Source organism: Coregonus lavaretus (genome assembly GCF_964263955.1).
Source record: "Coregonus lavaretus genome assembly, chromosome: 6".
Classification (NCBI taxonomy): Eukaryota; Metazoa; Chordata; class Actinopteri; order Salmoniformes; family Salmonidae; genus Coregonus; species Coregonus lavaretus.
The window spans coordinates 40,845,973-40,861,387 of NC_139993.1; the positions used below are offsets into that span (position 1 = coordinate 40,845,973).

The 15,415-nt window shown below is 41.6% G+C and overlaps 1 protein-coding gene across 1 annotated transcript; it reads left to right on the forward strand.

Moving 5' to 3' along the window:
• Positions 1–1,569: 1,569 nt before the first annotated feature.
• depdc1a (DEP domain containing 1a) lies at positions 1,570–15,042 on the forward strand. The gene is made up of 12 exons (XM_084164638.1): positions 1,570–3,715; positions 5,971–6,236; positions 9,699–9,843; positions 9,946–10,064; positions 10,139–10,269; positions 10,371–10,418; positions 10,560–10,697; positions 11,267–12,280; positions 12,749–12,921; positions 13,008–13,184; positions 13,595–13,783; positions 13,933–15,042. The coding sequence occupies exons 1-12, from the start codon at positions 3,665–3,667 to the stop codon at positions 14,074–14,076; spliced, it is 2,595 nt and encodes an 864-aa protein (XP_084020764.1). The 5' UTR covers positions 1,570–3,664; the 3' UTR covers positions 14,077–15,042.
• Positions 15,043–15,415: the final 373 nt, after the last annotated feature.

Below are 15,415 nucleotides of genomic sequence, written 5' to 3' on the forward strand. Positions count from 1 at the left end.
AATGGTGTTAGAATCAATACACAGTAATGCCTATTGTGAGTTTATCACAGTTGTAAACGTGCACATAATCTATAGTTCACTGTACTTACATGGGTATTATTACAGTGTTAATATGGTATTGTCAAGAATACACTGAATCAGGATAGGCTATTCCAGACCCAACCCAGGTATCCCCATGTGACAGACCAACTGTACAGCACCCTGCCACATAAGTCTAATAAAACATAAATGTTCACATAGTGACATATGGTAAGATAACACAACCTCATTTCATAATCCACAAGCATGGGATCAGTAGGCCTGGAAGAATCTCATCGAAGAACAAAGACTAGACCTATGTCACATGAAGGAACTGATAAAACTTTTGTTCAGAGAATTCCATCAAGAATGTAGCCTTCAAAAATCTATAAAGACATTTCTTCTGAATACAATTGTATGTCCCTTGTGAAAAATGCCATCATAATCACTCCCCTCCAAATCGTCCCTCTCCTATGTAATAATCGAAAGGCCCATGTCTATGCTGTGAATATGAAGTGGAGGGTGATTGGTAGGTGGTTATCTGACTTCAGAGGTTTTCTGTTTTATTTTACAGTTGCTTAGCAACAGACTGATCTGTGGAAAGTGCAGTGGAGAAGGGATGTGATAAAAACTGGTAAGAGCTGATGGTCGTTAGTTATCAAGTCCTTGACTCCAAGCTGGTTTGAAATGTTTTTATGTACTCAGAATTTTGAATATTTCAAGAACCTCTGAATATGAATTGTTGTTACTTATATACTAAATAATTGATGGTTACTAACTTACTTTTCTATGTTGCACCTTTAGAAGAAAGATGCATGTATGGTGTACATTAACCACTGTATCATATGCTTGTGTATTACACACGCCTCCTCACTCATCGCAGCCAAAGACATAGTAAAGCTTTCATTCCAACATAATTTGATGGCCACACATGTAGTTTATATGAGACCATAATCGTCCACTGCTGGCCAAGAGCTATTGCACAGTGATCCTCATTTAAATGATTTGTATCACATCCTCATGCCTTTACATCACCTTCACTTATGTCCATGTATGACATATACCTCTCTTACTGCAATAGACGGTACTCTGCAGATCTAAATCACTGCTAAAGAGGGTCTGGTGGTGGCTTGTGGGGGATGGATGTAGTGAGTAATATATGCAAAGAAATATTAGCTGCAGAGCATGGCAGGAGTACAAACAGATCTGGGTCAAGCATGGAGTATGAATCCAAAGCGTCAATGCATCCTACAGGCTGTACATTACTCATACACGATAATGGGCCTACTACGTCTGCATCTTGGACAGTGGGACTAGTGTACAGCAGAAGCTTTTAGATACAATGTGTTAGATACAATGTGTTGTCTCAAGTTGTGCAAGTCTTCAAAGTTTTGAGATTGTAAGTGCATGAGTAAAAGACATGGGTGTCACGAATGTCAGTGAAATGTGGTGGAAGAAGTCAGGCGCAGGACACAGAACTCTCGGAAACGTACTTTACTCAGAATGCAAAGAACACGAAACAGGATACCTCCACACAGGGAGGAACTAACCCGCTCACCAACGACACACGTCACAAAGAAACAATCACACACAAAATCCAAATGAGAGACAGGGGTAAATATATGGCATACAATCAAACATAATGGGGAACAGGTGTAAACAATACAGACTAAACTAGACAAACACCGAAACATCGATCGGCAGCAGCTAGTACTCCGGGGACGACGAACGCCGAAGCCTGCCCGAGCAAGGAGGAGGAGCAGCCTCTGCAGAATCCGTGACAATGGGAACTAGTTTAGTGTTTTTATTTTCCTATTACTGTTGGACAATACAACACCCCTCTATTCATTTTCAATCTTTTCTTACAATCAGTCCTGACATTAGCAAATCTAAAGCACTACCCTAAACCTTTTTTTATCATGTGAATCTAACCTCCCTCCATTTACTTTCATATTTTGTGTCACAGCAATGCCTAACTGGATAACACACAGCAGGAGGTGTTAAGAGGCCAGAGAAAACAATTTCCATATAATATCACTGTTTTCTCTGTGGTACATGTATTGTTTTTTAAAGAATCGGTATATGCATTGGCTTATTAGGTCATTAGAACATCGCAGAAGCAAAGTGCGGAAACCTTCTCAAAGAAACAAAAGGAGAGGCCCTCTTTAGATGATTTACACAGAGTGTTGCTATCCAGCTGTGTCCCACTGTAATTCAACTCACCCAAGCCTTTTATTATACAAAGTAGAGCCACTTGCTCTGTTTTCCCACCCATCTGTCAAACTCACACTCCTCACCATGAGCCCTCATCATATTGTTTATTGAAGGTTTTACAAAGATCTAAGCTATAAGAAACCATTATCAAAATACCCAAATGACACATTGTTATCCTGATATTACACCGGGGGAAGGAGATTCTATGGTTTTATAAACATGATTACAGTTGTTATTCCCACACGACAGTTCCCTGCTGTGTTACTAACTTTCCCATATCCTGAAGAAAGGTACATCAATAATTCAATATCGCTGAATATGATTAGACTCTAGGGTTAAGTTATGGAATAATATTAATATTGGTGAATAAGGGAGGACTTGTCTACGGGAACCAGCATCTACTACTCTCTGGAGTAGGTTCATGGGTATGAATGAGTGTGTGGAACAATGGGCACGGGGCAGGCAGTAACCCTGGACAGTGGAGGCCCTCGGTGATGAGATGATAGTATTCGAGCTTCCTGTCCTGTAGAGCTCAGCAGGAGGGACTGGGTGTACTGAAGCTACCTCCTCCTCCTCTGAAGATCTGAGCAGCTCCCCAAAAAAGACCTAATTTTCGTCCCTCTTTAATAGTGGTGTTTTCATTTTCAATGTAATATTTAGGACCATCTGCACAATTTAGCCAGCAGCTTTTAATGAGCAGCTTTGTTGTAAACAGTTTGTACAACAAAAAACTCAGTCACAAAGTTTGATGCCAATCACATCAAAGAACAGTACCTGCCTGTTCATGAATGGTTAGTGAACTGAACTTCTCATGAATGGTTACTTAACGTCTCATGAATGGCTATAATTCATGTTTTATATATGTTAATGTTTACAGTATCGGCTCACTGTAGGTATGTTTATAGTTAAATGTTGTTAAGTAAACTAAATAATAATAATAATAATATGCCATTTAGCAGACGCTTTTATCTAAACAAACTGAATTAGCGTATTTTAGCTTTGTAGGCTACTGTACTGCTCTGTTGTTTGTGGGATCATACTGCATGCACCAGGTGGCAGTCTACATTCAATGTTTCACTCAAATTCTGCTTCTCAGAATTCACTGCTACATGATATCAATTTGATAATCTCTTTTGATAATTACATACATTGTTGCCTGTAATTGCGTAATCGTGCATGAGTGTCGCCAAAGGTCTCGCCTATTTGTTTTGATCTCACCGTACTATTTCGTTTCATTTGTCCACCAGCTTTATGAATAGTCACATGACAAAGATCCTGTCCAATCAGCTGCCTCCAGAAGAATGCTCGTAATTTTAAACCGTGTGGAATGCCACTGGTGGCTGCGTCGCCGTCGACAATGTGGCAAATTGGGCACTGATAACCAACAAACTACAATCATTTGGGTTGTTTGCGCGTTGATTCTAGCGTCAATATGATGAGTTCTCATATTGTCACTCCCGGGCCTTACAGGGCGACAAAACTGGTAAGCTTTTCTTGTACACTTTTTCTTGTTGTGAAGTTAGCTAGCCAACGTTAAAGCGTTAACTAACAAGCTAACGTTACGATGCTAGCTATGCTGCAAGTTGGGCAAACCAGCTAGCTATGCTGCAATTTGGGAAAATAGGCTGGCAAGTTAGCTAACTAGTATGCTGTAACTTGGCTGGCTGGCTAGCTAGCTAGCTATGCTGCAAGTTGGCTAACTAGCTACTGTAGAACCGTGCAGATCACTCACAATGTAATATAACGCTGTCTGTTATCAGTGTTGTTTTTTTCCAGAGTCGGACAGCCCCACATACATTTTAGGCCAGCAATATGTTACTGAGGATTAGCTAGTTAGTAACGTTAGCGACAATCCCTTGATCATTTATTATGGTGACTTGCCAACGTCAGGATGTGTTCACATCAGCAATTAGCAGTTGAAACACTCCCCGCCCCTGTTTCGGTTGAAAGCTGAGAGATGGGGCTGGAGAAATGTAACCACTCTCAAATTCATAGACATAGCTATGTTAGCCCTTGATCATGACTCTCAATTCACTTACACATACGAGTCATTGGATGAAGTTGTCCTTCTGTATGGGGGATATTTGTTAAGAGCCCCAGCGCTCAATCAGAAAATTAACACGCGGTATGGTTTTGGAAGCAAGGACCTTATCTTTCATATCAGCGATAAATCACACGGCCATATCTACATGTTACAGCACTTGTGGAAGACGAGGCGATCACCTGTGCTAATTAGCGAACACCTGTGTGTAAGCTGTAATTCTGGAAGTGTAGCAGAAGGGTAGTTTCGTTGGATTGAGGCACCCATAGCTGTATGGATCTGTGCAAAACTGCTACTGTAAGTATCTTTTATTTGAAGGAGTATTTCTTGCTGATGAAAGATAAGGGCTATATGTTTCGAAATCCATATCTCAAGCGATGATTATTGACGTTTCTAAACGTTCAAACACAGCATCAGAGTTTTCGAGATCTATGGATGCAAAGACTGACCATCCATGATATCAAAATGATCGTTTAACCATGTTTTTAGGCTATATAGTGTTACATTTATAGTGCTATATAGTGTTAGTTATTTTGTTTACAAACACTGGAGTAAACTAGTCTGATTAATCAGGCTGTAATTTTACAGTTACGTCATTTAGCAGACGCTCTTATCCAGAGCGACTTACAAATTGGTGTATATACACTCTGAAAACCTGTAAATGTTCCTTACAAGTAAGAATGTTGAATGAAATTACATTTCAACTTACTCTACCGGTTGTCTGTGGGGTTTGTACTTCAGCTGCTCGAAATTTGAGACAAAATATATTTCTGAATTTTTTTTTGGAGAGCTGGTGTGTATATGGTTAGGTTTGGCACCAAGGGAATATCAGTTTTACATTGGATATCCGGTTTTCGCTCGTCAGCAGCTATTTAACCAAGCATGCCATGACAATGAAAATTGTATATTCTGAATCAGGGGAGGGTGGAGAACAATCCACACCTTTTTTTCATAATATTTGAAATCTGAATACAAAATTGGACAAACCTCACAGACAACCGGTAGAGTAAGTGCAAATGTAATGTTATTCAACCTTCTGGCTTGTAAGGAACGTTTACACGATTTAGCAAATTTTTCAGGCCAATTAATTGTGTATTACAGCCTGGTTAATCAGACTACAGTAAAACAAGTTTATATTTTGGGTTCTGATGGGGTACGACAGTTAAACAAAGCTCATGAGGCATCTGTTATATTCTTCAAGAATCAATGGGTACATATAATTAATTCACATGTCCAAAAATGTATGTAGCACCTGCAGATTGCACCTTTTAACAATATGCAAGTTTAGACGACTCTCCCGAGTGGCGCAGTGGTCTAAGGCACTGCATCGCAGTACTAGCTGTGCCACTAGAGATCCTGGTTCGAATCCAGGCTCTGTCGTAGCCGGCCGCGACTGGGAGACCCATGGGGCGGCGCACAATTGGCCCAGCGTCGTCCAGGGTAGGGGAGGGAATGGCCGGCAGGGATGTAGCTCAGTTGGTAGAGCATGGTGTTTGCAACGCCAGGGTTGTGGGTTCGATTCCCACAGGGGGCCAGTATGAAAAAAATAAACAAATGTATGCACTCACTAACTGTAAGTCGCTCTGGATAAGAGCGTCTGCTAAATGACTAAAATGCAATGTTACAGATAACTAGCTAGTCTTTTGAAAGTACTGTGTATGTGTGTATATAGATGGCTAAAACAATTTAATTTGCAGTGGAATGAAGTCACAAAGCTATTCCGAGCAGGGATGCCTCTGCGGAAACATCGACAACACTTCAGAGTGTATGGGAACTGTTTTACTGCCGTAGCAGCTGTCGACTGGTTACACGAACTGCTCAGGAACAATAGTAACTTCGGACCAGATGTCACCAGACAACAGACTGTCCAGCTGCTGAAGAAGTTCCTCAAAAATCATGTGATCGAGGATGTGAAGGGCAGATGGGGTTCAGAAGATATGGAAGAGAACAGCCATCTCTACAGGTAGCCTAAATAGTTCACTCAGGCCGTTTACCATTGAAAAAATTGTTAATGTTCCTGTATAAGAGGGCGTTCTCTCTCTCGTGTGAACATGCTTTCCCGCATGAGCTCACGGTTCCTCCATAATCTTTCGCATTCTCACTTGAGGGGAAACAGCTGGCTTTGGTCTACTTATAGATACACATGGCAAGGCGTGGCTTAAGGTGACCACGCCCCCGATTAGTGTACAGCCGTAGGGTACTCCTGTTACTTCCATGTAATTAGCCTAACTTTGGCGTCATCCTAAGCAAACTGAAGCTTTTTTTGTCGTTTCAATAAACGTTTTCAGCGTTACTTGTCGTTATTAACATACTTGGCTGTCACAACAAATTATTTGCATGATACTTATTCTGCCACTCTAATTTGTTACCCGACATGCTAACACTTACAGTAAAGCTGTAGCTTTATACTTACGTCACTGTTTGTTAACCCCTAGCATTTTTGCCGGGTGGTTAGCTGTCTGGCTAGCGAGAGAAGTTCGTCTCGATCTAATTCGCTTGTCACGTAACTACTTCCACTATTTGCCTGAGACCAGCTGGGCATAGAACCTTACCAAATGGCCCTAACCAAAGTAGCCTATATGGTGATGTCTACACCTACTTGGTGGAATCTCCAAGTTTGCATAAATATTCAAATGCAAAATAATATTATAGCTGTTATTTGGACGGATACAGCTCACTAGTCCTTACTACAAGCTAACTAGCAAGCTTTATGCAAAGCGACTTACCGGTGAAGTGCTTGAACACACACAAATGTATCGAGTAACCGGAGCCCACAGCTTTCCATCATCGATAGCCTGAAACCATAAGGTTCGTCTAACCTGGTCCTTGGGCAGTTGATTAAACTTAATTTGGTGGTCTTTTCTCTGTTCAAACAAAACGGTAAGCAACAGCTTTTTGGCATCTTAAAAGCAGGGTTAGCTAGCTAATTGAAGAAAGTCAGTTGGAATCGGCTCTTTGGCTGATAATCGTAAAAGTTTGGGGTCACTTAGAAATGTCCTTGTTTTAGAAAGACAAGCAATTTTTTTGTCCATTTAAAAGAACATCAAATTGATCAGAAATACAGTGTAGACATTGTTAATGTTGTAAATGGCTATTGTAGCTGGAAACGGCTGATAAAAAAATAAAATAAAAAAGGAATATCTATGTAGGCGTACAGAGGCCCATTATCAGCAACCATCAGTCCTGTGTTCCAATGGCACGTTGTTTGCTAATCCAAGTTTATCATTTTTAAAAGGCTAATTGATCATTAGAAAACCCTCTTACATTTACATTTAACATTTAAGTCATTTAGCAGACGCTCTTATCCAGAGCGACTTACAGTTAGTGTATACATATTTTTTTATACTGGCCCCCCGTGGGAATCGAACCCACAACAACCCTGGCGTTGCAAACGCCATGCTCTATCAACTGAGCTACATCCCTGCCGGCCATTCCCTCCCCTACCCTGGACGACGCTGGGCCAATTGTGCGCCGCCCATGCATACTCTTGCAAGTATGTTAGCACAGCTGAAAACTGTTGTGCTGATTTTAAAGAAGAAATAAAACTGGCCTTGAGATTAGTTGAGTATCTGGAGCACCAGCAATTGTGGGTTCGATTACAGGATCAAAATGGCCAGAAACAAATAACTTTCTTCTAAAACTCGTCAGTCTATTCTTGTTCTGAGAAATGAAGGCTATTCCATGCGAGAAATTGCCAAGAAACTGAAGATCTCGTACAACGCTGTGTACTACTCCCTTCACAGAACAACGCAAACTGGCTCTAACCAGAATAGAAAGAGGAGTGGGAGGCCCCGGTGCACAACTGAGCAAGAGGATACATTAGTGTCTAGTTTGAGAAAGACGCCTCACAGGTCCTCAACTGGCAGCTTCATTAAATAGTACCCGCAAAACAACAGTCTCAACATCAACAGTGAAGCAGCGACTCCGGGATGCTGACCTTCTAGGCAGAGTTGCAAAGAAAAAGCCATCTCAGACTGGCCAATAAAAAGAAAAGATTAAGATGGGCAAAAGAACACAGACACTGGACAGAGGAAGATTGGAAAAAAGTGTTATAGACAGACAAATCAAAGTTTGAGGTGTTCGGATCACAAAGAAGAACATTTGTGAGACGCAGACCAAATGAAAAGATGCTGGAGGAGTGCTTGATGCCATCTGTCAAGCATGGTGGAGGCAATGTGATGGTCTGGGGGTGCTTTGGTGGTGGTAAAGTGGGAGATTTGTACAGGGTAAAAGGGATCTTGAAGAAGGAAAGCTATCACTCTGTTTTGCAATGCCATGCCATACCCTGTGGATGGCGCTTGATTGGAGCCAATTTCCTCCTACAACAGGACAATGACCCAAAGCACAGCTCCAAACTGCAATAACTATTTAGGGAAGAAGCAGTCAGCTGGTATTCTGTCTATAATGGAGTGGCCAGCACAGTCACCGGATCTCAACCTTATTGAGCTGTTGTGGGAGCAGCTTGACCGTATGGTACGTAAGAAGTGCCCATCAAGCCAATCCAATTTGTGGGAGGTGCTTCAGGAAGCATGGGGTGAAATCTCTTCAGATTACCTCAAGAAATTGACAACTAGAATGCCAAAGGTCTGCAAGGCTGTAATTGCTGCAAATGGAGGATTCTTTGATGAAAGCAAAGTTTGAAGGACACAATTATTATTTCAATTAAAAATCATTATTTCTAACCTTGTCAATGACTACATTTCCTATGCATTTTGCTATATTTCCTATTAAAAGTCATTTCATGTATGTATTCATGGAAAACAAGGAAATTTCGAAGTGACCCCAAACTTTTGAACAGTAGTGTACATTCCATGCGACAGTCTCTGTTCATGCTAACAATTTTACGTTTAGAATGAACGTGTTTTTAGGAAGTATGTAGTTTGTTGATTAAGATGACATGGAAGTATGTTAAATGACCAACCAAGCATATCCAATATGTTTTATAGAATGATAGAAAAAGAGAATAGACGTTGTCGGGTTATGTGTAAAGTAGTCCATTTAACATGGGCGTAACGGGACTACCCTACGGCTGTACCCCACTCCGGGGCGTGGTCACGTTAAGCCATGCCACGCCGTGTGTCTATTGTCCACGCCCGAACATAAAAAAAATTAGCCAGTGAGATGTCTCCTTTCCATGGGGCAATAAGCAGACCAGTGCGGCCCCGCCCCGTAAAAATGAGGGAGTGGGATGTCATGCTTTCTCTACCATCTCTGGCCGAAGTAATCTTTTTGGGTGTTTTTATCATTTAAATAATTGCATCGATGGCTTGCTGTAATGAGACGTATCTGTAGTAATTTCAATCAAAGCAAATACTAAACTGGATATTTGTCTGTGGTAACGAAGTGTGTTTCTGTGTAGCCTATATGATTGACAATACATTTTGTTTTTTATTTAAATAATGTTATTTCACCTTTGCTGTCCTAGGTTTGCTTCAACATCTCCTTTGAAACCAATTCCCCATCGCCCACCTGTGTCAGGGCCTGCGTCAGTAAAGAAGAATTTCTCAATGAAAGAAAAGGACGGCTTCTTCAAATTTAGGACTTCCAAGAAACCTGACAAGGAGACTATAGTAAGTATTGTTGATATTTTAGAAAAATGTCCCCTATTATGCCCCTGGTACGATTTGCTCACTTATCTACATAATTGACTGAGAAATTGTTGTTTCTCACAGGAAAATGTGGATCCATCAAAACAAGATATGGAAACTGAGCCTGTGATTGAAGTGGTCCAGCCCAGAGAACTAACAGAGGAAGATATTCAGGATGTTTGGAGAGGCATCACTCTCACACAGTAAGATCCACTCATAATTTATTTTAACGTTTTAATGAGTAGATCCTTAATCCATTGCCATTTTATTATTTCAGCCTTCAGAAAACATTGGGATTGACCGCACTTGAGGATGTTTTGGATCCAAGACACATCAATCCTCAAAACATTGTGTACAACATGACCAATGTGAACAAGCATGGGGTTGTTACACTTGAGGACAAGACGGGTATAGCCTATTCTTTCTCTGATTTATATCTGCACTGTGTGTACTGTACACAATGTAGACTACGTAAGAAGCATGGTCATTTATTTGCCTTTTCTCCACAGATGACCTCCCACACTGGGTTTTGTCTGCAATGAAATGTCTTGCAAACTGTAAGTAAGATTTTACTCAACCGTTTTAGTGGCATATTGTATTGAGAAATAGAAGATTTCACCTCACACAAAACAAGACTCTCAATATGAGAGCTTTGTTTTCAGACCAACATCTAAAAAATGTCACCCATCCCGTTCTAGGGCCGAAGTATGATTCCAGCCAGCCATCCTATCCTGGGTTTGAGAGGGATGTGTTTAAAACAGTCTCTGACTACTTCTACAGCCTCCCTCAGCCACTTCTTACATTTGAGTACTATGAGTTGTTTGTCAACATCTTGGGTATGTATGCATTTTGCAAGATCTTAAATTGAATGCAGTATTGTTAGACGTGAAATGGTTTGACAGAAAGGTTTCCCTGTTCCTCCCTAACCTAAAGTGTTACTAAAACCTGGATTCAATTAACCAATAATGTAATTCTTCCATCTTTTGCAACTAAGCTATCAACATTTGCAGTTATTTTTAAGTTAAAGTAGAGGACAAATCTCAGGTGTGGTTATTGGATTCAGGCAAATGTTCTAAAAAGTTTACTATACTCATATTCATCCTTCTCTATGAAATGTCTTTTTTTTTTATAAGATCTTTTGGATGAGATTTTGTTTGAGCCCTGTCTCCACTCTGCAACTGAACAATATGATTGACCAGATCCAATACAAGCAGCATGAAACTGCAACTGGTTTATGTGTTATTTCCCTCCTAACAGGATGTGACGTGACTGCTCTGTGGCTGTGACTTTTTGTTATAACTAACTCATGTGTGTCCAATTAGCTCTTCCCTTTCCCCACAATGTGCCCACTCCCTTGTTTATGTCCTGCCGGCTTCACAAGTGTTTTTGTTTTGTCTCTTGCTAGTTTTATGTGGCTACATTGTGGCTCCTAAAACTCAGAGAGGAAAGCGAAAAAACCAAGAGGAGCCCAGCTACCCCCAGTCTGCAAAAAACCCTCACATGAATGGTGCTGTTAACCAGTTCAAATCAACGGAATGTCTGCTGTTGAGCTTAATTCGGAAAGAGGCTTTTGAAGAGGGCGACTCACCAATGAGAGAGGTGTTCAGCTCGAAGGCCCAGTCTACGTTTGCAGCTCTGAAGACTGGCTGTGCCAGGAGGGTCCCCCAGATGGGTCTGCCAGGCCGACGGGCCAGTTCTGGGGACGTCCTGGGAGGCAGCTCTCCAAGTCTTGCATGTTCAGAGAGCAGTGGAGCATCATCAGTTAGGCTCAGAAGACCCAGGAGTTGCTCCCTGGAGAGAATCCTGGATGAATCAGCGGAGTCTGACTCATGCTCCCAACACAAGTTGTTCCAGTCTACAGAGAGTCTGGCGTCCTGCAAAAGTAACAGTGGCAGCAAGTACATCACCCCACCTCAGAATAAAACAGACTCTCTGTCTGTGTTAGACAGCTGCCCTTACTCTGAACCCCAAGTCTTTGTCACCATGGCAACTCCCAGTTGCGACACCAGTTCAGGTGTGACGTCTGTAGAGGGTAGCACTCACAGCTCCAAAAGCGAGGGTGCCAGAAGCAGCATCTCACTACCAATGGACAACCTCTCAGTCAGTCAGAAACCCATGCCTAAGCGCCGTAGGAGCATTGGTACCTGTTTGGATATAGCTGAGCACAGAGGGAAGTTTGCCAGCTGTTTCAGTATTAACGCCCCTGTAGCAGAGATCACCGTGAAGCCAGACTCCTCCTCAACTGTTGGCCTGAGGGGTCCCAGTCTGCTCAACCTGAGGGCCAGCAGCATCGACCTCCGAGACCTCAGAGCTAGGCCTTCTGTTAGCAGGCGCTGTCAGAGCTCTCTGGACCTGTCCAGGCCGACCCTTGCTCTGCCCTCTGTGTTCACTTATGCACGCCATCTGAGTTCCGAGCAAAGTAAGCCTACATCTGCATGCTTGTGTTGTGGTGTTTGTGCTTTTGCATGTCTTAAAACCTGACCTAACATTACTCATTGGGCTTGCACTAATATGGGGTGAGACTCTAATTCTCCTTTAAGAGAAGGTTATCACTGCATGAATTTCAATTGTAATCATCTGGATACTATCCAGAACTTCAAACAGCCCTGTTTTAAAGTGTTATGCCTAGATACTCCTCATGCCTATTTACAATTACATTTAATGATAACGTTACATTTAATAACTTGTACACATAGTTAATGCAGTTCTTGCTGTAGAGATATAACATTGATTTAACCTTCCAGGTGAAATCACACAGATGCTTAATCCGTTTCAATGCATTTCATTAGCCTCAGTGTGTGTGTGCATCGTTTTGATCTGATGCATATCAAGGGCTGAATACATGCCCTTCCAGTGTACAGTAGTGTGGTTGTGTATATGTGTGAAGGTCTCCTCCAGCCTCAGTTGGAGCGGGTGGCCATTGAGGCTCTGCAGCTCTGCACCCTGTTGCTGCCCCCTGCCAGCCGGAGGAAGCTCCAGCTGCTGATGAGAATGATCTCCCGGATGAGTCAGAATGTGGACATGCCTCGGCTCCATGACGTCATAGGAACACGCACACTGGTGAGGGCTGAGAGAAACACAGGTTTCTGCATGGTGATCTGAACATATCCTCATAACTCCATTATTCAATCCCGTTGCGTTTCCAGATGGTGCATACGTTCTCTCGCTGCGTGCTGGGCTGTGAGGAGGAGATGGACCTGGATGAGCTGCTGGCCACCAGACTGGTCTCCTTCCTCATGGATCACCACCAGGAGATACTCCAGGTGCCGGTCTATCTGCAGAACGCTGTCCAGGACCATGTGGAATACCTCAGGAAAGTACAGGTATAATACTGTCACTCCCTTTTCTTATAAGGCATCCATTACATACGGTAGTTGGTTACATCAGTTGTAATGAAATATAATTTTCATTGATTTAAAGGTAGACTCAACGAAATGACGTTGCCACGAGCAACACCGTAGATATTGCGATGAGCAAGATGCAAGACTTCACTCCCACACAGTCACACACAGTATCTGTGCATGTGCAAGGGGTTCCCTTCACACTGTTTTCAACGTGGTAGCTACGGGACCAAAACAGCGGAGAAATGTAGCCTTGCGCTTCGATGCTCTTAGTTGTGGAAATTGACCCACTATTCTGTTTACTTTGTGCATTTACGTCATATCGTTGAGTCTACCTTTAAAGAAAGTAGACCGTGACGTGTTGAAAGTGTGACTATCCTCTCCTCCTCTAGATAACCTACCCAGGTAGTGGTGGTGTGGGCGCCCCCATGCCCATCTACTACTTCTGCAGACAGATCAGCACCAAGGAGTTTGAGGAGCAGAAGCTGAGTGTGTCGCAGGCTGCCATCGCTGACCTGCTGGAGAGCCTGGTCAAAGACAAGAACATGTCTGTGAAGGACAAGAAGAAGAAGCTCAAGCAGGTAACAAGTTAGACGGCATGTTGTTGTGTGAACACTTTCATCTTATTCTCTTAACTCACTACACAGTATGAAAATGTAATGACTAAAATGTACAAATGTAATCTCACTGCACATTTGTGTACTATTTAAACCCCCCCCCCCCCCCACAGTTTCAGAGGCAGTATACAGACATTTACGCTCGCCGATTTCCAACGACTGAGAGCGAGGCGCAGCTTTTTGAAGATAAACCAAAGATCAAACCGCCAATGCTGATAAGTATGAAGAAACCAAAAGCTTTTGGAATTAGAAACTGAAGGTATAATTGGGATGCAACTGTTTGTATGTGGAATATTGTTTGTTCTTGCTTGAAACTAGACCTGGCAGCTAAATTAAGGAAGGTGGGAGGAAACTACAGTGGAGACCACCACAATTTAGACTGCAACTATGTAACATTTGTCTTTAGGGTTGGATTATGCATGTTTTATGTAAAGTAATGTGTTTTTGTGTATGTAATTTTTAAATACTGCAGTAGGTATCTTTAGTGCACCAAATAAATTATTCGGGATTGATGATGACCTCGTATGGGAGTATAATAAGTGAGCCTGAAGAGGAACCTGTAAGCAAATGACAATTTGGGAGTCGATTCTGATAGATTTTGTATTAATCTGTTTATTTTGAAGTTGATCCAGATTTATACACTCCAATTGACATCAAAGTACAGTATTTAAACTTTCAAGCATTTGCTTTTTCTAGGGATTAATTTTGTTATTATTAAGCATGGTATTAGTCTACCAAGTTTTACTTCATAGGGTTATATGAAATGCTTATAATTTAACTTTGTGTCCATGTTTCACTCTGAAGTTTTTCTGTATTTTTATTCCATTAACATTCTCTTAAAGAATGTTAATGTTGAGCTCCAACTACTTTATTGTAGATTTTTTAAAAAATATATTTTCTTTATGTTCAGCCATTTGGGATAAACAGAAGTTTTGCACTATTCTGTCATTTTACATGAACGGTATTTTAGACCAATCAATACAATGGTTAATATATACTTGACAAATATGTATTTTTACTGCCATCTATGAAGTATTAAACCTCCAAGGGAGACTTGGACTCATATAGATGCATTTTCTCAATACCTCTTTATGGCTGTATACCTAACCTCAAAGGAAGAGCCATCAATGACATATCCGTTTACCTTTTGACTTGTATAGTTATTTCCTTGCAAAAAAATCTGTTTACTATGCAACGTTCTTGAAAATAAAGTGTCCAACTGTAAAACAATATCCTCTCTTTACGAATTGTGCAAATGTACTTGCCTTATTAGTGTTCTAGGATGGGGTTTATTTAATCATATTTGTTTACCTCATAGTGTCCTTGTACTGTCTGGCACCAGAAGGGAGAGAAAATGTTGCTACTCCAACACAGAATGCCATGTATCATTGCACTACACCTGATGGATGGGGCAGAGAGATCTGCTGTTAGAATTCTAAGTGCATTTCAACCGAAGATGATGAATTGCATGTCCCTCTGAGTCTGACCTCAACTGACCGCTTCATTCCTCTAGATAAATGAATCGGGATAAAGAAAAGGAAGACCCGATAATCATACATGTGCCCAACAAATAAACACCCTCAGTGTGGGTGCCTA